The 22893-nt window shown below is 47.7% G+C and overlaps 1 protein-coding gene across 1 annotated transcript in view; it reads right to left on the bottom strand.

Moving 5' to 3' along the window:
• Window positions 1–22893, bottom strand: part of FRMPD3 (FERM and PDZ domain containing 3) — a 69495-nt gene that overhangs the window by 41634 nt on the left and 4968 nt on the right. The window contains exons 4-11 of the mRNA XM_019536287.1: window positions 20938–21042; window positions 15900–16007; window positions 14866–14997; window positions 12433–12552; window positions 11799–11935; window positions 9394–9520; window positions 8421–8510; window positions 6309–6488 (exon numbers count right to left, since the gene is read on the bottom strand). Coding sequence (XP_019391832.1) covers window positions 6309–6488; window positions 8421–8510; window positions 9394–9520; window positions 11799–11935; window positions 12433–12552; window positions 14866–14997; window positions 15900–16007; window positions 20938–21042 — 999 coding nt within the window. The remainder of the gene's footprint in view (window positions 1–6308; window positions 6489–8420; window positions 8511–9393; window positions 9521–11798; window positions 11936–12432; window positions 12553–14865; window positions 14998–15899; window positions 16008–20937; window positions 21043–22893) is intronic.

Below are 22893 nucleotides of genomic sequence, written 5' to 3'. Positions count from 1 at the left end.
GGTTGAGAGGGCTCATGCAGAGCCCCCCATGCAATGTGGGGCAGTGGGGACTGTCCCCCACCTGGTAGTACCTGGTGAGCACTTTTTTAAAGTACTGAGCTGAGGCGGGCAGGGACAGCCATGGGGGACCTGGGGGAGGAGGGTCAGGGAGGGCTGGCAGGGGTCCCCCCATGGTCCCCTCTCCCAGCCCCACTCCTTTGTCCCATAGTACTTACCAGCTTGGAGTGGCTGCAGCTTCCCGCTGCAGCCACTGGGGACTGCCTGAATCACTGAAGCTCTCCAAATCTTTGCCAAAGATTTGGAGAGCTTTGAAGCAATTCGGGCCTTTAAATTGGTCCCCTGATTCAATTTGGACTGGGAGATTCGGCCATCAAATCAGGCCGAATCTCTTCTGAATTGAATCACCACCCAAAGCTTTGCACAGCCCTAGTGATTATCCAGAGATTGTCACCCCATGTTGGTGGAATGTGATTGTAGCTAGTTAGAGGAATTCCTAGGGGGAAGGGCATTATAACCCACCTAGATCTGATATATTTTTAAGACCTCATCCAGCTACTACTAATCTGCAAAGCTCCTGTAGTCCTGAACAGTGATATGCATTTGATTCCAAGTCTGTGGAGGGGAAAGGACAGGCTTAGAACACAACCCTGCAATGCTCTAAAGTCACTGGGGAAATTAATTTATTTGCATCCTACTGTTTTAGTTAAAGTAGGGGGAGCTACAGTATAATAGAACAATTACAGAAAGAAGATTAGCATTTTAAGGTAATAACCTTTTCTCCCTCTTTTCTTAGCTTGTTTCCTGTGTAGGATTAGCATGTATTTTTCTGGGCCAGACACTGGCTTTGAAGCCTAGTGTCCTTAGGTTGGTAACAGTAAGATGGATAAAGCTATCTCTCCTAAGGCACCTCAGCCTTAGGATACCAATAGATCCTGGTCAGCCATAACAACAGGATATCTTTGCCCATTCCTCTGGGAAAGGAGACTGGGGGGCCTTTTCAGTGGCTTCAGATAACCATCTTGAAATTCACAAGAAGTATAAATTCAGATATAAAACTACAGGGTTTGTACATGAAAACTGCTGTTTTCTCACAGCACTGAGATAGGCTGGATGGCACAGGTCAGCAATAGGGTCTTCTATAGTAGAAAATGACATGTGATTTTATTCATAAAAACTATTTAAATCTGAGTAGACTATCAGCCTCAGGGGGCTGCCTGCACCAAACAGGTCCTCTCATGTCCATGTGCCTGGTTCAGATCCAGACCTAAGTCTAATGAGATGCTGTTTGGCAATTAGTTTCAAATTGTCTCAAATCAGTTTCTATTAGTTGAGTGCCAGTATTACATTGACCACCCTTGTGACCAGTCTCAGCTAAAGACTAACTGCACTACAGGGAAAGAATTATTCTCTCATCTGTGGCAGGCCTAAGGTAAAGCATACTCTCAGAGGTCACATTCTCTCACTGAAGTGTTCTTGTGTTATGTTTCTAGTAAGGGATTCTGTTAACTTGGCACCTTTAATGACGGTGTGCACACACAAACACAGAATGAGGCTGCCTTGAATTCATCTGACAGCTGGGTTCATGCTGCACTCCAGCATATTACAGCCTTTCAAATGTTAATAGCCAGTCAAAGAGAAACAGTCAGTCACAGAATGCTGATCATCCTGTTATTAACGGATTAAGACTCTAATCTGCACATAAATACATGGGGCATGGATGAAAGAAAAAAACCAAAAGAGCTAATAGAAATGTATCCATTATATTATTTATGATGGAAATTAGGTATTCTTTTTTACACAGAAGGAAGGATAAATTTGCACCTATTAGAGTAACTAAATGAGAGATGCATAAGCTTTTGTAAGCAGCCGCTTAATTCATCAGGTGTTTTGTCATCACATAGCATGTATAACTGAAAGCTGGTGAGATGATGCTTATCAATAGCATGATGTGAATTCCATCCATGTGGAAAATGTCTGAAGATGTGAAGAGGTGGTGGTACATACAGACAGTACCGGCAAGCTGTAACTAGACAACAAAGAGTGTGGTAGTGATATTCCTTCAGCATGAAAGATAGGGCCTGTTAGGCATTAGGACTGGGGGTACCAAGGGTACCCATCGACGGGCTTAGGTGTCTCTATACTAATGCTAGGAGTATGGGGAACAAGCAGGAGGAACTCACACTCCTGCTTGCAAACAAAGACTTTGACTTGGTTGGGTTAACAGACACTTGGTGGGACCCTACCCACAATTGGCCAGTAGGCATTGAGGGCTATAGGCTGTACAGACAAGATAAAGCATGGTGAGGGCATTGCTCTCTATGTTAAGGAGTAATACACAGCTTCAATAATCAAGATGGAATTGGAATAAGGGGAAATGGAGGTATTGTGGGTCAGAATACAAGGGGGTTGGGGTGAAAGGGATTTGGTAGTGGGGGTCTATTACATATACCCACACCAGGAGGATGAGTTAGACCTGGAATTGTCAAGGCAGCTCAGATGTGGTACACTCAAGGGACATGGTTGTCATGGGTGACCTAAACTACCCTGACAACTGCTGGGAGGAGCAATCAGTTAGATCTGCCTGTTCACATAGGTTCCTAACCAGCATACAGGACCTTCACTTAATACAGGAGGTATATGGTCCCACTAGTGTAAATGCCTTACTGAACTTAGTGCTTGCTACAGGGGATGACCTGGTGGGTGATCTGCAGATACAGGGTAACCTAGGGGATAGCGACCACCAATTGTTAGAATTCACTAACCAGCAAAAGGTGGGAAAGAGAACTAGCAGGGCAGAAGTGCTAGACTTCAGAAAGACTTCAGTGAGCTCAGGAGATTAGTAAGTGAGGCACTGAAGGGCAAGAGCATTGGTGAGCTGGGGGTCCAGAAAGGGTGGATGTTCCTCAAGGGAATGGTCCTTCAGGCACAAAAGGGAGTGCACATCCCAGTGCACATAAAGGGAGGCAGAAGAGTCAAGAAACCCTTTTGGGTGAACAGAGAAATCCAAGAGAGCTCATGGGGGGAAAAAGAGAGGCATACAGACTGTGGAAGCAGTGGGTAGCCACCAAGGAGGAGTATACCTGCTTGGCTCATACTTGCAGGGAATCAGTTAGGAAGCCAAAGCAGAAATGGAACTCAGGCTGGCAACAAAAATAAAGACAACAAAAAGTCCTTCTTTAGGTACATAGGGAGCAAAAAGAAGGTGCATGATAACATAGGACCCCTACAGGACAGATTAGGGCAACTGGTAGTAGATAGGGACAAAGCTGAGCTCCTAAATGAGTTCTTTGCCTCTGTATTCCTGAACATGGATAAAGACATATCTCCTAAAGGGTCTATAGTTAGGCACAAGAGGGACTCCAGCCCACCAACAGTTAGCACTGATCTAGTGAAGGGGCATTTGGAGGGTCTGGACGTGTTTAAGACAGCAGGCTCTGATGATCTTCATACAAGGATGCTGAAAGAATTGGCCAGTGTTATAGCAGAACTACTGATGTGGTTGTTTGAGCACTCATGGCACTCAGGATAGGCCCTAGAGGAGTGGAAAAGGACCAGTGTGGTCCCTATTTTCAAGAAGGGGAGAAAAGATGATCTGCGTAGCTATAGGCTGGGAAAGGATTAACATAACAAGAAAGCAGAATGACTCAGTGCCAGAAAACTGAAAGGGCTTTCATAAATATAGCCCAGTGAAAGAAAATTCTTATGTGCATTGCAGAGGCAACCCAGATCAGAACCCCCTGTTGTGCTGGGTGCCACACCAGCCCTTAGTGATAGATAAAGGGATAGATAAAGGGAGTCCTGAGAGTCCTTGAGTCATTGATAGTCAGTCAGTCAGTGTCTGCATAATTGCCAAGCCATGTGTAGTGGCCATATGCAGTTCCTGTAGCCCACTACTGAAATTAGTCAGCAGGCAGTCACAGTCATTGATAAAATCAAGTGATGGAATATCCAGAAAATGAACACAGCTATATATCACCTAGGCTGGAAGATTCAGCCTCATCCAAAGCCATGGGGAGTATCTCCTTAGACTTCAATGTCTGTTGGATCAGGCTGTATGGGAAAAATTTGCTGAAAACCTTTGTAATCCCAGAAGATTGGAAGAAAGCAAATATAAAACATCAGAAGAAGCAGAGACAGATTCTAGAGGTTACATTTCCTAAGAGACCTCTCCTAAAATAATGGCGCAAATATGGAAATGGAAAACAAACAACAGCTATTGGGGGCAGGCACAATAAGCAGTGCATATCTATATAGAGAACTATTTTGCTAGGTCCACTGAATTGCCTTTGTGCTAGGTTTAAAAAATTGGTGGAGAAAGGGAGACTATGGGTTTTAGGTGAATGTTTGATACAGTGTCTTAAGAATTCTCACTGCTCAATGAATTCAGATTGCTTTTCTATACTTTCTATTTTGTTAATGTCCTAGAAAAGGGAATAAACAGCACACTAATAACCTCCAGAAATTCCCAGTTGGGATGCTTTATGAACACCACAATACATAGACCATTAATGCAACTAGGCCTGGATGATTTAGAAACATAGATAGAAAAAAGATATGGGAAAATCAGTTGAAAATCCTTGGGCTACTGCATCTAGTGGGAATGGAATACTTTGAATCAGAGGTACTTGGCCAGGGGAAGAATTCTAGAGAACAAGCACATTGGAGGAACTTAAGAGTGTCAACAGATGGCACATTAGACCTCAACTTGTAATGCAATATAGCTATATATCACCTAAGCTGGAGGATCCAGCAATGCAATAGCAAGCCAGGGTAATGCAGATCTGGGTGCTAACACATACACTTCATCCCACACAGCAGAGAGTTTATAATATCTCCTCTATGTGATGATTGCACACTGGAATGTCACTTTAATGCTGAGGGTTCTACGTAATGAGGGAGGTTAAGAAAGGAGTTCAGAGAATGACTATAGGAATGATCAGGTGCCTGAGGGACTGACTGATGGGGAGAAACTAGAAGAGCTTAGTTAGAAAGGTGGGGTAACAGGTTACAGGTATCAGAAGGGGTTTGTATCAAGTTTACTCTATACAGTACTGGGGGAATAACTAGGTATTATAGAAGGAGATGAAGGAAGGGAACATGCAGGCTGACTGTCAGCAGTACATTTTGCCAATGAGTTTTTAGTATTTGGCTCTGATAGCATGTCTCCTGATGACTCCAAGACCCAGATGAGACATAAAACCAGTAAATGAAACAGTATCCCTTGGCAGAGTGGGTCTCTTCCATGTTTACCTTCTTGGAGCCCTGGAAATAATCTCTATTTGTGGTGCCAGGCACAACTGGAGAACCTGGTAAGACCAAGAGATGTTGGTAGGCTTGGGAGAGAACATTATCTCTCAAAACCCTGTCCTCTGAAAGACTTCCTTAGCAGGCACTTGTACTTGTGAGAGTAAGGGACTGGTGTCAGAAGTTAGAGCATGGTACAGCAAGGGTAGTAGTGCTGGCATTTGCTTTGCCAATGTGCCTCCATTTGGATTACAGCAGCTCTGTTGCTCTAGTTGAACCCTCCCATGACTCTGCCAACGCTCTTCTGCTTTGACTGACATGTTTCTTGTTCAAGGTTCATTTATTGGCAATACAAGCTATTCAAGTGCTGTTACAGGTAAGAAGTCAGGCCTCTTGGGTGTCTGTCAGAGGAGTTATATCACCTACCCAGATGTGCCATTTTTTCATTACTCTTTTTATAGCGGCCAGACAGAATTCCTTGCCTCTCAAGTCTTGAGCCTCTATTCAGCTCACTAAATCCACTTCAGTCAACTTGCAGCACTTCTTGTTATCCCTTGCCAGGCCCAAACATCTTGTTATAAATAATGCTGTCATTTATGGCTATTACAGTAGCACTTTGCAGACCCACCCATCAGAACTGCACTGAGCATGTACACATGCACCCAGTGCCTAAGCTACAGAGCTTACAACCTGTGTAGACAAGACAGACAAAAGGGAAGTGTGTGAAATGACTTGCCTGAGGTCAACCAACAGTTCAGCTTCAAAGCCAGGAACAGAGCCCAGTCCTCCGATTCCTCCCCTCACTACCTCTCTGACCTTGCGTCCTGATCTGATACCTTTCAACACTGGGATGTTTTTCCCAAGCAGACAAGTGTCCAATAGATATTAAGGAGGAGAACAGCACACATGTGTCTGCATTTGTGTCCTAGCACCTTTATGAATAGGCACTGAGCCAGGGGTCCTGAGCTTTCTCTTTTAAAGCTCCAGAACCTCACCATTAATTCTTCTCCCATCTAAAGACCACAGAACTCTCTCTACCTGCCTCAAGAGAAGCCTGTGCCTACCTTGGCATCCAGGATGCTTGTCTCGACCCGCGCCACGCCCTGGTTCTCCCTGAACAGCTGGATCTTGCTGACCTTGCTGAACTCCGACAGCACTGTGGTGAGGTTGGTCTTGAGGTCAATGACATGGCTGATTCCATGACGAGGACCCACAAGGAGCGTAGTGGCTGGCTGCTTCTCATCCTAATAGTACGACCACCCCAACCATATTGAAAGACAAAGACAGACAGATGTGAAAGAATACCATGTGGCTATATATGAAAAACTGCCTGCCCAGTCTCAGCTCATCTGACTCCTTGCACTGAGCTGAGCTTGCAATGGAGATATTATTAACTCATCTGGCTGTATTCCTGGGGTGTGAGCTGCACTCAGGGGTCACAACGACAGAGCTGTACGCAGAGCTGTGCGTGGTGCTTGCCAATGGTTTAACTCCCTTTTCCGCAGTGCTGGGAACAGCACCATGGAACGGCATGCACGATGCCAAGGCTATTTAAAAATAAATAGCAGAATCAATTGCCAGCATGAAATATTCAGGCCTGTTGGTGCACTGGAGAAAAGTAAGAGTGTTATAAATCCAAGTTATTTTAAGTTACTTCTGTGAGGAGTAAGAGGCAGGAGGGAAGTATTTTACTAAATAATTAAGGGAAATACCAGGCTGATCTCTGATTACAAACAAAAATCACTATGGCCTTGGCTTTTACAGCCATGACACATGGAGATGAACTGGAAGGGAAAGAGCAAACTCAGAGCTGGACAGACAAGCCCAGGAGGGGAATAATGATAACAATACCTTTACTACCACTACTGCATGTTTTGCATTTGCCTAGAAACTGTCCTCAGAGGAAGCCATAATGTGTAATGGGCGTTAACCCAGCTGGGCTCTCTCTTGGGAGCTGGGTCAATATCACTACTCTCATTTTAAAATTCAGGAAACTGAGGCATTGGGAGAATGATCTGTCCAAAGATACACACCACATTAATATCAGAGCCCAGAATGGTACCTAGGAGTTACGGTGCCCATTCATTGCTTGTGCAAGATTATATGGACTGTTTAATATATTGTGGGATGTTTTAATGACACACCGAGCTACTGGGGCAGGACCTTTCCAAGGCTGTATGTTCATCTGAAGAAACAAGTAAAAGTAAATATTGGAGGACACCACACCAATGGGTAAAGCAGTGAAGCAGGGGGAAGCCATGAAACTGCAGACAATCCAGCCATGTGGCTAAAAGGAACAATGGCCAATGGGTGACACTTACAACAGAATGGAGACCCATGGGTGGAAGGTGGAGCAAGTGCCACTAGCGGTGGTGATGAAGAGATGAACCAGGCAACTGGAAGCCTTTGCAGTCCTATGTTCTCATGTGTGGGTCGTTGGCCTTCATCCTGCCATGGACAAAATGAGGCCGTGTTGGTCAGTGTGACTTTGGTGGGGATGCTGAGTGGGAAGATGGAGGAATGTCTCATTCTATGACATTATCTCAAGGCAACAGGTTCCAACAAGCTGCACAGCAATGGTCAGGATGTAGTTGCTAAGTAAGGTGATTTTGAGGCCTGACAACCTATTTACTGCAGAAAGGGCAGCAGGAGGCTGCCAGTCACTTGTAGAGAGGGAGGGAGACATGAGGCCAGTAGAGGAACACCTGCCAGTGTTTTAGGAATGAAGATCTCTTGGGAAATGGAGATTCTCTAATGGAGATATGATTTAATAGCACAGTGGAAGCTTGTTAATATTAACTGAGTAGAAGATCAGAGACACAAAGGGTGAGATCCTTAGCTGATATGAGCAGAGCTCCACTGACTTTCAGAGACCAAATGAGGATCTGCTTATAATCAGCAGAGAGACATTTATGAGCAAGTCTTGGGATGATGATCTCACTGGGGGTTCAGAGTAGTGCAAGGAACTGTGGAAGGAGTCATTTAGCCTTGTCACATGTTTGGTAATCATGGACACCTGTGCATGTGTGTGTGTGTGTGTGTGTGTGTGTGTGTGTGTGTGCGTGTGTGTGTGTGGGCATGTCAAAAGCCAATGTTAGGTGCCCTTAGAAGCCATGCAGGCCCACCCAAGGCACTGTGGATGGGCTACTTGTTAGCATGCACTGGAATTACCATACCAGTCCCACTGTGTTGAAGAGGACTCCTGCAAAGGTTGGAAGTTCATTCAAGATCCGTAGGTACTGGAGCTTTGCCTGGGTGGTTGACACCTGAGAAAACATGTCCCACTTAACACTACCAGCAGGATGACAAGGCAGCATAACATTGAGGAGGCTGGGAAAAGTGAAGGAGGGATCAAGAAGGGTCCTCTCTGGAATTTCAAGGAGTAAGGAGTCATGGGTGCCCAGCTTGTTGGGGCTAAGAACTGGCCACAGTGCTCCAAATGACTAATGGCATAGAGATGTCTCTAGGTGACATGGAGATAAATGCTTCACTGCCTTCACAGCTTAGTGAAGGCAGCTTCTGTGAGATATGGCTGCTTTATTTTGCAGTGATGCTGGGGTAACTCCTAAGGGTTTTGGAATTCAGCCAGCAGAACACCATTTAAAACTGCAGCTGCTTCTGTGCACCTCTTTTGGGATGACCTGAGTCCCTGGGGTCTGCAGTCCCCATGAGACCTGGTTTGTCTCAGGAGAACTCTAGCAGGTGCTGAGACTGGCTGGGCAGGAGGTCACTTAGGAACAGTCTCTTTCAGGACACTGCCTGGACCTGACCCTGGATGTCCAGAAGCATACAAGCAGAAAATCACCACAAAGTGAAACTGACAGCCTATGTGACGTTCTGGCCAGGTTTCATTCAGGTTTGCTCTTTGTTTATCTGAATGGTTTGAGCCTCCCTGTGCTTGTGGCTGTGAAATCCAGATCATCCCTTGCAAATGGATTCATAACAGAGAACAAGCTGCATGCCTGTATTCCCTGGAGATTTGCATTGCATTGTAATGGTCTTAAACACCAGTTTCGTACAATCACATGATCTGTTGCCTAGCTGTGCACAGTAACAGCAAGTGAAAGCGTAAAAGCCTCTGCTAGCTCATTACAGCTGCTGTGCTCCCCACCCAGGACCCAAGGTGGGATTGTGCTGGTTTCTGTTTACCTTGGTGCCACCAGGTGGCTGGTTCTGATGGGCTTTCAGCTGCTGTGAGAGAGATTTCCGAAGGCTCTTCTCCCTGATGAGCTGCAGAAGTGAGGGAGGCAGGAATGGTTCCAGGCCCCACTCCTTCCTGCAAGAAGAAGAGGCTCAACTATAGACAAGGAAAGGAGAGCAACAGGAACAGGGAGGGACTCAGTGGGGGGAGAGGGAGGTGATATAAAAGGGAGGGTAGGAAGCTGAACAATGACTATGGCCAGGAGCTAAGGGGACGAGCATGTGTAGGCATGAACACGCCCTGTGGGAGACTGGTGGTGTAGTTCTGAGACAATGGGAAGCAGTGAAGTGCAGAGGGAAAGGGAGCCTATCTGCAGGTCTCTGGCCAGGACTGTTTGCCAAATACAAAGATAGGACCAAATTCAGCTTCAGTGTAAGTGGTTGCAACTCCTTGGAGGTCAGTAAAGTCTGACCTATAGCCTAGACCTGAATCTGAACCCTTGATTCTCTTGCTACTGCTTCTTTTTGAAGATACACCTGTGTTAATAACAAGTGAACATCCCATCTTCACAAAGTGATTTTTGCTGCCAAAACCCAGAGGTACCCAGAGTCCACTCCAGGCAAGCAGAGATCCATTCTTATTCCATGTGACTGCGGAGACAGAAGGGAGCCCCTACTATATGTCACTGTATATTATTTGTAGTCTGCAATTAGGTGCTTTATAAAGGGTGCCTGTCAAAAGGGAGGGGTCACAATTAAGCTTTCTATGAATGCTGAAGGTTGCACCAAGGTGGCCTGGAGCTCAGTGACTGTAGGGGGCTGGATTCCCACCGCTGAAGCCTCAGTCTATCAGGGGCTGACTGCTCACTGCATCTCCAGGCTCATATAGGACGGCACACATCCAGGAGAACACTGACCCAGTCTGTAGCCCAGATGATTCTGAAGTGCTTTGGAGACTTGACACATGATCCCCTCTCACTCCCCCAAGGCAGTGTCGAGTCACTGCTCCTTGTGCCATTTCACTGTCATGCTTGGGTTGAAAAGACCCCTGCAAGGCTGTGACATGGTGCATAGAACAGGGGTGGAAGAGCAGGATGTGCAAGCACACTCTTGCCAACAGGAGGAGCCAAAGCCATTGCTAAGCATCTCCTGGGCACAACAGGTACAGTGAAAGAAGATGGAGCTCCAAGAGAACATTCTCTTGAGCTTTACTGAAACTGCAGCTCCATGTCAGGAAGTGGTGGGCCGTCTCACTCTGGGGACCAAGCGAGCTGAGCAATCCAAAGCAGAGCTCCAACCCCCACCCCCCTACAGCTGGCAGGAGAAAGGCTTTAGTGAATAGCATCAGGAATTGTCAATCAAGAGATCTTGGTTCTGCTGGCTCTGACACTGATTTATGTATGACCTTAAACAGTTCCTTTACAAATGAGGAGACTGAGGTGCAGAGTGGTGAAGAGAAGATCATGATACCTATTCAGCTGCCTTATAAGAAGGTGCAGTGACAGAGGGGTTAAAACATCTTGCCATGGCTCCAGAGGTGTAAGTTCAAGCTCTACTCTTGACTTACGCCAGGGCTGCCCTCAGTACCTGCTCAATCAGAGACAGCCTGATGTGATATAAATCACATCTCTCCTGTGTGTGCCTTCCCACTTAGATCTGGGTGGCACCTTGACCTGATCTACCTCATATGTCAGGCAGGGCAGGGCTGTGAAGATTAATTTGTTATTAATTACTCAGTCATCTGGGGGATTGAGGGAACTGGGGTAGGGGAAACACAAAACACTGTTACAATTATGTCCTGGAATGATACGGCCCCATCAATTCTCCTCATTTCTCATGCCAAGCTGAAAATCCAGCCTGGCTCCCTTGGAAAGGATCCCAGGCTCACAGCCAACAGCCCCATCAGTCTGGGCTGAGCTTGGCATTGGCCAGGAAATTGGGCCCCTGCTGGGCTTTGGCAGTTTGGATAGATATTTTGCATATGTCCTGCTATGCCAGGCAGGGGTGCCCTCAAGCCTGCCACGCATTTCCAGCTAGGCAGCCTCTTCTGCTGGAAGCAGTGCAGCCACATTTGTGCAGTGTTCCAAGCAGGCTGGCTGACTGGTGCTGTCACTTAGAAGTTCTGTACAAATACTGCTGCACCACTCTGGTTTGGAAGTACAGAGCAGTGCATGTGCTTGGGGTGCTGCTGCCTGGCACAGTGATTTTGTCATGCAGATATCACCACTGCAGTCAAAAGGAGCTGTCTGGCTTCTGCCTGTCTTGGGCCTGGGTTCCAGTCGCACCCCAATTCTCCTCATTATGAAGCATTCACTTGCAGCACCCCACGTTCCCACACTGAGAGACAAGCATTGACCAGGCTTACAGGAAACAAGACTGGGAAGGGCAGAGGGTAGCAGGAGAGTGGGACTCACTCCACATTTTTGAGGGACACCTTCTGGCTGGGCCGGGTGGCGGCAACGGTGATGTAGATGTGGAGGGCAGCCAAACCCAGCAGCATCTCTGGTTTGGGGTCCATCCCAAAGCGCTCTCTGATCACATCATTGCGGCTCTGGGTAAGAGAGGAGAGTGCTCAGAACCAGACTGGGGCTTGCCCTGGGGAGGAGGAGCTTCATAAAAGTAATGCCAGAGTAGCCACATCCTGCTGCTGAACTATCTTGTCTTAGCAGAGTGTACCAAGCTGCTAGGCACCGGCCTGCTGCTTCCCTGACAGCCATGGATTGGCTGGCATCTCCTTCCACCATCTGCCACCTTGACAGATCTGCCAGCTTTCACCATATCTTACATCTCCATCAAACATGAGCAGGACTGCGGTGTTAATGACAGCCCTGAACAGGTTTACTGCAGGCAGGAAGCTCACAGTACCACAGCCCTGATCAGCCCTGGAGGGCGCTGCAAAGCCTGCTGGGTAATGCCGAGACTGAAACATCCCTCAAAACAAAAGTGAGGCTGTGTCTGTATTGGCCACAGGCCTCTCTTGGGCTCTCCTTTCCCATCATTTATTTAGCCCAGTATTCCTCACTGTGATGCAGGCAGCCAAGCCCCTACCTGGATGTACAGATATTCAAATGCTGCTGGGTCTCGACGCAGCAGCTCCACTGGGTCCTTGGGGAAGAAGCTCACACGGAAGAGACATCTCATGCCTTGATAGTGGGTCCTCTGTACCACCTGTCCGGGAGCAGGAGTGACAGCTGGTGAGGCAGGAAGCAGGAGGAGCTTCTATACAGCAGCAGACACATGAACAGTCCTTGATCCTGCTTAGACTATGCTCTACATGTTATGCTCTTCCCATCTCTGCACAATGGACCTTCCCAGGAAATAGAAATCAGCCTGAACTAAAACCCAAGGCTAGTACTGAAATTCACAGGTCAGCCACTCCCAGAAGGCAGGTGCTGCCTAACTGAGGGGAGCTCAGGGCTGTTCCTGCAAAAGATCTTCGGGCCGCAGAAGAAGTAGAAAAATGATGGATTCAGCTGTGTAGGCACATAGGGACTTGCATAATAACAAAACCGAGCAGGAAGTCATGGTACCAGGGACAGGATATGTTAGACCCATAGACTGATAGGCAGTCATCATGGACAAGTGGGGAACTGATATTTGCCTCTCCTGCTACCTGACTATATCCAAACATCAGGCAGTTTGAAGTCAGCCATCAAGGATTTGTATCTGCAGACCTGGAGGCCATCTGGGGATGTGCTTCTTCATTCAAAACACTAACCCCTAATTTTCTCCACTTGTGTGATGGTCCTGATGGAGCTCAAGGACTCCCTGTTACATGCAGCTGGTGCTTGTACAGGTGCATACAGATGGAAGGGGCTATATACAGATGGAAGGGGTACATTACTCTGGCTCTCACTAATACCCCTCCTTCCAGCCCACCCATTTTTGCTACAGAGAAGCTATCAGTTCCACATCTCCTGTGGCTAGGGAAAGCACAATAGAGGAATACAAGGTATGTCCTCCCTGTCACTTGGCTAAGGACACTGAGGGTACTGACAGATGTGCAGCTCCCTGGTCTAACTCATGGTGCTTTACAGAAAGCGCCATGAATTAGACTGACCCTCCTGATCCAACACATGTTCATTGTTGGATTGGGAGGCTGGATGACTGAGTTCTATTTTGGAGCTGATCTGTGAAAAGGGTGCACATCTGCAGCATCTGTCCCTTAGCCCTGCCCTGTCTCTAAGCTCCTGTGCTCTCTCATGATGGGACAGGAAGAAGACAGGGGAGTGAGGTCCATTCTGGGATTTCCCCAGCCTGTTCTGGAGTGGGGGAAGCAGGTAGACTGGAGTCCCCCCCTAAGGTGTGTGTGTCGGGGGGTCCAATCTCCCCACACCACCCTTGAATGGTGGCTGGGCAACCCTCAGACCAAACTCACTCCGTTCCCTTCTACCCCAAGCACCTTTGTCTGAGTCTGTACGCAATGACGGTTCAGATTGTCACACAACTGGGTGGTTTTAGGGAGCTTTGCAGCTGTGCACTTCTGTCAGTGCATGGCTATACAGTGCTTTCAGTGGTTGATCACATGACAAACCATCACGTCTGTCAGCACTCTGAATCTGCATGTGTTCCAGCCCCTCAGTCCACATAGTGAATATCAGGAAAAGCAAGCTGAGCCTCCTACACAGCTAGGCAGACCCTGAGGCCACTCAGTCGTGTCCTTTCCCCTTCTTTACTGGTTCTAGTACCTGATAAAATGCCAATGGGAATCCAGTGTCTATGGAGAGGGATGGATCCAGAGGAAGTGTGGTGGTGCAGTCACATCCCCCTTCTTCAAGCATTCAGTTCTCAGCCTGCATGCACAGTGAGCTCACTACTCCCATTACACCCCACTTTACAGCACCCTGGAGCTGCTATTGGCTGTCACATGCCACTGGAAGTCCTTCTCCATCCCAGATATCAGCTGTTGGTTACAGCAGTGGAAAAAGTTAAACCTTTTTTGCCTCAGAAAGCAAAGCTGCTGAGGAAACTGAATTCCCTTTGCTTCTAGGTTTGGTGGGAGCACAGGACTCCTAGGGTTGGTGGGAGCACAGGACTCCTAAAATGGGGCTGAAGCCTGCTTGCAGGAGCTTATCTCCTGCAGGAGGAGCTCATCTCTTGTGAGCAGGCTGAATATACACCACTCCTCTATGCTGCAAGGGCCACTAGCAATGGTGATGAAGAGATGAGCCAGGCAACTGGAAGCCTAATGCTTGGCAGCTGGAACCAGAGCTGCTGGTTTTATTCCCTGGCCTTGGACAGTGGTTGTATCCCAGCTCTCCCAGAGCATGCCAGGGATGTTAATTAACACTAACCTCTCACAGAGACATGGAGCTAAGCCAAATACCACCAGATGGGTCCAGACAAGCCCAGAGCTCCCTCCTCCGAGGTGGCCAGTCTCCCTCTCCACCTCTCCTAGCAGATACCATCATACCAGCAGCTGTAAATAAAAGACAGAGCCTGGCGGTTCAGGCCTCCCTGAGAGAGAGCTCAGAAGCTTACATGAGCCAGGGGCTGCTTGTCCTGAAGGAGAAGGAACTTGTGGCTCTGCTCTGGGCTGGAGTACTCCAGGACGAGGGCAAAATGCTCAATGTGTCTCAAGGAGAGGCGGTCCTGTAGTGTCACCATCACATCCTGGGAATACAATGCAGAGACAGAGGGAGGGTCACAGAGACCTCAGGAAATCTTGCCTGAGTGACTGTGTGAGGCTGCTACTCCAAGTACAACAGGACTCAGTTATTATGCAGCCCAGTTTCACCATGGACCTGGGTTAGTGTCTACAGTGGGGACTCTACCCTCAGATCTAAACCAAGAGCTAGCAGTTACACAGGCCCTGGCCAGGTAATGCCAACACAGTACTAAGCATCTACTGCAGAGGACTCTTCAGTATGAAGGCAGGTAAAAGGGATCCTCCCTTGAGCAGCAATGGAGCAGCAATCCCTTATCATGTCAGATGATGGTTCTTGCACCATTCAGTTCATGCTGCATTCTAGGGGTTAAACACAGTATTGTATGGACAGGAATCTTGCAGCATGTCACTGACTGTTACAGCAGAGGGAAGGGGTATGGATTCCCAGTCAGGCTGCACTGGGAATTAGAAGAGCATCTTGTTATTGTTAATGGGATTTATGGGTTTAATAATAATTCATCTACCACACTGTAAACCTACCATTTTCCCTCCCAGGCCACCTGTGTGGAGGAAACCTGCACCACTGCTCCAGTAAAGCTATACCCAGTGCCAGGACATACTAGAGCACACTGAGGGCCCCCTGTTCATATTCCCACAAAATCATATCTCCTGTTACCTGCAGCAGACAAGAAAGGAAGACAGGGACCACTGAGAAAGAGCATACTATTGTCCCCTCCGGGTGCAAACACAGCACCCAAAGGAGGGAGTGGCACCGTTCTCTGGTACCAGTGTATACAGCCAATTGCTGCCACCAGGCAGCAGGGGAATGGGAAACAGAATGAGCCAACGAGAGAAGGGAAGCACAGAAAACAAAGAAGGGCCTGTGTGATTCCAGCTGGGCTCCCACCTTGACGGTCGTCCGGCCATCAAATGTGAAAGACTTGATCTGCCCGTTCTCCAGGAAAACCTTCAAAACATTGGGGATGAGGAGGAGAGCTTCTTTCTTCAACATGTTCTGCCAAACAAGTCCCATGAGAAGAGAGGATCCCAAGGGGGCATGGACCAGAGAAGTGTGTGTGGGGGGGAGGTCCACAGGAAGGAAAAGGGGGTGTTGGAAGCAAGTGTATGGGTGAGAGGTGGCAAAGGAAAAGGGAGAATGAGGGAGGAAGCCCATAGAATGAGAGACATGGGAGATGGTGGGGGAATGGAGGGGGGAATAGGGATAGATAGGAGGAGGGAGGGGAAGAGAGATAGACAGAGAGAGAGAGAGGATGAATATAATTGATGTACCCGTTTTTACAGTCTCTGCTTCTCTAGAATTATGCACCAAGAAAAGGCACATTTCCCTTGAAAACCAGCATCTCTACTGAGCAATTTGAATGCACAAAGGCTGATAAATTCAAAGCTGCCTGGTGGATTCACATTCCCAGTTCCTATTAATTGTAATATAAACTGGGCATCCTATTCAATTAGGCATATTTGAAGAGCCCACCCAAGATTCTTAGATCTTTTCTTGCTTATTATCCCAGACTGGAGTGGGGTGGGGAGAAGGAGCTGGGGATACAGCCAAAGTAACTCTTTCCCAAGGCTTCCCTTTGAAGATCCAGCACAGCACCCAGCCTGTCTCAAGGCCACAGGAACCTCTCTGCTAACCTGCACATGTTGTACAAGAACCTCAGCAAACAACACTTGCATCATGATAAGCAACGTTTGAATCAGATAATTACTTAATTGATTTTGCTTAAAAATAGAATTTGCTAGAAGCACTTTAAGATTTATTTTTACTACTTCTGCTTAATAAAATCCTGGTGCAATTAAGAGATAATGTCACTGGGATGGAATGTTATTGCAGGGTAAAAGTCTCCTGATGCTACACAGAAATGCCAAGGCAAAATCTGCCCTGTTCATGGCTTCAGTTTCAAAACCCTTTGTATTGGACATTAAGCCACAAAACTCTCACTTAAAGTCAACAAGCATCACTCAGCTGAGACCCTGTGCAGTGCTCTAAAAACAACCTGCCCCCAGTCAGAGCAAGAGATGCTGATCTGCTGGAAACCTTCTCTTCTAAGATACCAAATGACTGATCGAGATTAAAGGATTCTCTCTGATGCGTGCTGCTGCAAGATAGTGATGGAGGTTCACTGTATCATCACTGTCTTGCCACTGTCTGACTAGCTCAGGAGACAGCCCTGCTGTGTGCTTCAGTCACCCAGAGACAGGCTTCTCTGGAGAAGCAGAGCTCCCTTCTAAACAGGGCTGCCAGGAAATGGCTTTCCCTTTCCATAAGAATTTTTGAGATTTCAATATTTTTCCCCATCCAGAAACAGGAAGCACGTCAAAATTTCAAAAATGCCTGTAAACCAATAATCAGTCACTCAGAACATTTTTCTTAAACAGTTTTGAAATGTTTCCTTCAAATTTCAAACTTTTTCTTTAAAAAACTAGTATTTTAGTTTAACTTAAGTAACATTTCATAATGAAAATCTTGAGTAGGAAAACATTTTTCATTAAAAACATTGAGCTGAAATATTTTTATTGCTCTAAACCTGTGTGTGTGTGTGTGTGTGTGTGTGTGTGTGTGTGTACTTTTCAAACTAGGAGATTCCCTGACCTTCCTTGTAAAGAATTCTGACTTTGATGGAATGAGACTTTTTGATAAATATATTTCATAAGATAATTATGGGCAAACATGACTTTTTAAGTTTTGTATCCTCTTCAGAATAAACTAACTGAAGTTTTAAGGTGAGCAACAAAGGGGAAGGAGATTGGATTTATGTGCTTTTGATTCTTTATGAAGAAGTTGAAAGCTCCAAGTCCTTTAGTTTAGACTACACTAGACTAAACTAGAAGTCAGATCTTTTCTGCTTTGTTATCACTGGGGACAACTGGGGATACCCAAGAAATGAAATAGGACTGGGAGGGCACTTGGCAGGTTTAAAACTATTTTTAGAACCTGTTTAACTCAGTTGCTTGCTAAACTGCTAGTAGAAAGGACTTCAGTTTAAAACCCAGCACCTGCTGCTTCTTCCACAAAGGGCAGACAAGGTTCCAGTTCACACCAGAGACTTCAAAGGAGCTCTGCATTTGAACCAAGCAAAACCAGTCGTAGCACTGATATATTCATGATGGAGCTGTCTAAAAGGGTGGGGAACCATGTGCCCTTTGAACCACATTAGCTGAGGTAACACAACTGGGGTCCAGGAGCCCTGGGGGATACATAATGCCCCTGCTGTCCTGTCTGACCTGGTGCTGTCACTACTGCATCCCTTCCCACCCTGTGGACTGCATGCAGGGTGCCTCCCCATTACACTCCCTACTGCTGCTCCCCACACCCTGCATTGTACTCTGTGGCCCCACACCTCCCTGCTGCTTTGGCCACCTCCACTTACCCTTAGTTCCCTGGCTGAAAACTTCTCCACTGCACTGTGCTGCTCAGGCACCCTGGGGCAGGGGCAGGAAGAAGCCTGGGAGCAGTGGGCAGGTGGGAGCCCAGGGCTACAATTTAACCCCATGGGCCACCAATTGGGCAACCCTGATCCAGAATATGAACAACAAACCCTGGACAGCTCTTGTACCCACTAATATGATCCATTCAAGTCTTCTAACCACAAAATAAACACTAAGTTTATACAGATAGTGGTCCATATAAACATAGCACAGCCTCTACCAGTAGTGTAACGAGGGATGAGTGACTGAGACACTAGCCCTGGAGTCCAAATTTGACAGGGTGCAGGAATGTCAATGGTTGCTAGCCTGGACAGTGACTGCCGCTGTCACTCCAGCTGCTACAGTCACCAAGGGCAAGAGACTGCTTGTGATGCCTCTGGTTTCCACCTGACAGCTGAGGAAGGAAGGAGTGCTCTAAGATTGCTCCTCTCCTGGGTGTTGGTATTCACTCTTCATCTCTTCACTTGGGCTTTGCAGTCCATGGCTGAGCGGGGTGCTAGTGCACAATACTTTTAGTTCATGTGCTTGGTGTTTCTCAAGAAGTAATAAGCAGGTGCCCTGGGATCTCACTGGATGGTGCTATTTTTGCATATCCCACTAAGCTGCACTTCATATTTAAGGGCAGGGATACACTCTGATGTTCAGCAGTAGATATGTGCAGCATGGAGTGGTGTATCTACAACTGAAATGTGTCACATGTGGACATGTGCAGGGCCTGGCATCTGTGCTATGTGCTGCTTTCCGGATAAAGCACCTCAACTGCCCAGTGGCCATTTCTGCCCTATAGCACCCGGCCTCCAATGCCACACTTGGATCTGCCCAAGTTCCTAAATAGATAGGGTGCCTATACCATTACCTGTAGCCTGAATCACTCATGAGCTCAGCTCTCATGGAAATCATACATGTCTTGGCTTGGTTAGGCCCTGGGCCTGCCAAGGTCTTGGTACAGATGCTCCACACAGATTTTCCCTTATCTAGGAGAGGCCTGGGTAAGCCTCCTCTGCAAGTCCCAAATCCCTTCGTCTCACTCAACTATCCCACTTATCTAAGAATCGCAGAGATCATGGGCGACTGGTGCTTCCTGAGTCGGGGAGGGGGGGAGGCACAAGTGGCTGACTGGCAGGAGGTCCCTCAGCAGCCCATCACCGATCCTGGAAGCACCAGTGCTGCTTCTCTTGGTGCCCCCACCCCAGCCAGCGCCAATCTGAGGGGGGTACCAGCCGGAGTTTATCTTGGCGCCCCCACTCCCTGGATGGCAGGGCCAATCTCAGGGGGGGCACATGTCCCTTGTGCCTCCCCTATGCATCACCTATGGCAGAGATGCCTAGTCCCTCTCACATGCAGGCAGGATCCCACAGCTTTTGTCGTTAGCAGAGTTTCTTAGGCAACAGCAGCTGCATGGTTATTCAAGGAGTCAAAATGAACAGACATAACATAAAACCACTCACAGCGGATAACATTATACAAGGACATGGCTGCTGCTGCCAGTACTATTAGCAGCTCTGCTGTCAAGGGAAAACATCTAACCAAAAGCCAAGTCAGAGCATCCTGCTGGAAGGCTGCTTGATCCAGACTCCAGCAGGCTATGCCACAGGTGAGGAAGTCTCCACCAGGCTGTTGAAATCTACCATGTGGGCAAGTACATCTATCCTGGTGAGAACTGGTTTGAGGCAAACAGAGAGTGTAGCACAGCCCAGCCAGGGCTCTGGGAATTACCATCACCCTATGAAATACACTGGACAGTAGCACAGAAGTCTGAGTAGGGGTACAGTAGGCTCCCACAGGCCTGCTCCTTTCAGCAGACAGGCAGCTGTTTCTATCACCTCAAGCCTTCAGGGGGCCCGTGCTGTGATACCAAGCAATGTACACTCCAGGAGTCTCACCTGGAGCTGGTAGTGACTATGGGTGGCATTTTGTGTACCCAACATTCCTAGAGGTATTCTATCACATCATAGACACCCCAGTTTTACTCACATTCCTGATTCACCCAACAGTCCCTTCTCACATATCTGCAAGTCAATCTCAGTCTGTCCTTCAGTGCTACGGAGATCGACACAGCAGCTCTAGTTTCTCCTTTACAGAAGGAGGTCTGAAACATAGAGGTATCTTATGTTTGAATTACTGAGGGATGTTGTGTATCATGTGACAGCCTTATGACCCCCACACAGAAATCCGTCTGCCATGCTACTTTCCTTATACTGAAATCCCCTTGGACCACACTGCAGCCTTTTTAGGTGGTCTAACAGAATTCCCTGGATGTGAGCACTTCCTTCCTCCAGGGACCCTGAGATAAAATTGGCAGAGATCACTTATGCATTACCCAAGAAACTTCCACAAGGATGGCAGAACCCCCCCACCTCCACACACTTTCTGCATCAGGCTAGCGAGAGCTGCCCAGAAGGGGAACAGGGTGACAGCAGAAGTGGCAGAACACCAAGAGGACTCTTGTGTGCTCATCCAGGGAGGCACAATGGAAGGAAGAGAGCAAGAGAACTTACTGGGTCTGTCTCACCAACTGTCACCTGTTCGGAAAATCGGACCTTCACGGGGTTGGACCTCAGTTTTGCCTTCTTGGCTGCACTGATGAAAGCAGATTTGGGGGACTGAAAAGAAAACAAATGGAAAGTTACAATAGCTGGAACTTGGGGAAAGAAGAGGGAGAGGATGACTTTTCTTGGAGACAAGAGGAAAGAATGGGAGACACAAGAGAAGTATGGATAATTAGGCAAACCAACTCAGACATTCATGACTTCACATGCCCGGATAGAATGAAGGGCCCAGCGGGTTGCCCTAAATTTCCACCACATGGAAGAATATGCATGGTGCTGGCAGCAGAGGTTCACACATTCATCAGGATAAGAAATCACAGAGTCACAGAGTTCATCTTAGGTAGCAGTGGGTGGGGGAAGGGAAGGATCTGCACATGTCTGTCTGAATCAAAGCTTGGCTTGTGCTCTGAGATGCTGGTCTCCATCATATGAGTTCCAGCTGTCTGTAATGTGTTTGTGGCAGTGACAGTACTTAGGTGAGATGGGTATTGAAGTGAAGTATGTAGTTCAGTAATGGGGAGGCATATGGATAGCCGAGACAGAGCCATGCCTGAGGCACACTCCTGCTACCAAGTGAAGTGCTAACAGCATGGTGGTCATCAGCCTTGCCTCTCCAAGCCACTGTTGCAATCTGCCCAATTTCCACCTGCATGACAAGCAGGATCCCTGAAGCTTCTCAGGATTTTCTGTGGAGAAGGGAGAACGGCAGCTGCAAAAGGAAAGCATGAGGTTGCAGCAGTAGGAGAGGGCTGAGGAGCAAGAAAAAACTTGGATGACTCAGGGAACTCGTGAGAAGCTCTGGAGCTGTCTGGTATGATCCTCAGCTGTTGTCAATCAAGAAGCTCCAGTGAAGTCAGTCTGATTCACACCAGATGAGGACCTGGTCCTTATCTCTATGTCAGTAGTTACCAAAGACAGTTCAGGTCTCTAGAGATGGCTGTTGTTTCACTAGGCCCAGGCCTAACAAACAAGGTGTCTCATCACACTCTTTGCCTTGGCAATGAATCCCTCTGGGAGATCTCATCAGGTTCAATTCCCCATAGCCATTGCTGCTGGTCCTCTCCAGTCAGGGCTGAGTCATTCTGTCAAGGAGCAAGGTGGAAAGATTGGTGTTGGCATGGCCTGTGCTCCACAAAGGAAGAGCCTTGGTCTCCAGGGCTCTCTGCCTGGCACATGTCCCCAGCAGGGCTCCCTTCTCACAGCAGGAGCTGGGAGCGAGCTGTTCCTGTGAAAGTGTCCGAGGTTTCTGTCTGAGGGAAGCTGGTGCTGGACTAACATGCTGCCTCGTCTGGCTGCTTTCCAGAGGAAGGAGAAAAGCAGTCTGCTTCAGAGGTTGGCATCCACCCCATTCTTTACAGACCAGCATTCGGCAGGGAGACCTTCCAAGAAACAGGGATAAGTGTGCAGAGGGGACTCTCACACTTATCTCTTTCACCAAGATCAAAAGGTTCAATCAAGAAGAAATGACATCCTGCCTTCATCGCTGGTGGCATGACAGTTCAATCTGTTCCACTGCTACAGGCTCTTTGAGCTCCAAGGTGCCTTCATAGTCAGTGCCAGTATCTGTCATTGCTGGGCAGTCTCCAGCTGCATGGCATGCAAATGATGCAAGAGGAACTGGGTAGTTCAATGGCTTGGTTTCTCCAGGGGAGTCCCACTAGGGCTGTCCACCTAGCTCACCAGGGTGTCCTGAACCTAACCACAGACAGGCCACATCTGCACTTATGACTGACTATCGGGCAGCCAGTGCTACTACACCCACTTTCCCTATAGGTTTCCACTGACAGAGGCTCTGACCAACCCTAGTCAGGGTTCTTATGCCATTCCCTGACAGCTTCTAGTTGGTCCAGCTGTAGCTGTGAGCTCCCCACCTCCCAACATACTCTATACCCTTTCCTTACAGTG

This window comes from Crocodylus porosus, unplaced genomic scaffold (genome assembly GCF_001723895.1).
Source record: "Crocodylus porosus isolate Cpor-Errol unplaced genomic scaffold, CroPor_comp1, whole genome shotgun sequence".
Lineage (NCBI taxonomy): Eukaryota > Metazoa > Chordata > Crocodylia > Crocodylidae > Crocodylus > Crocodylus porosus.
Note: the sequence above shows the minus strand (reverse complement) of the source record. Positions and strands in the feature narration are given on the sequence as shown.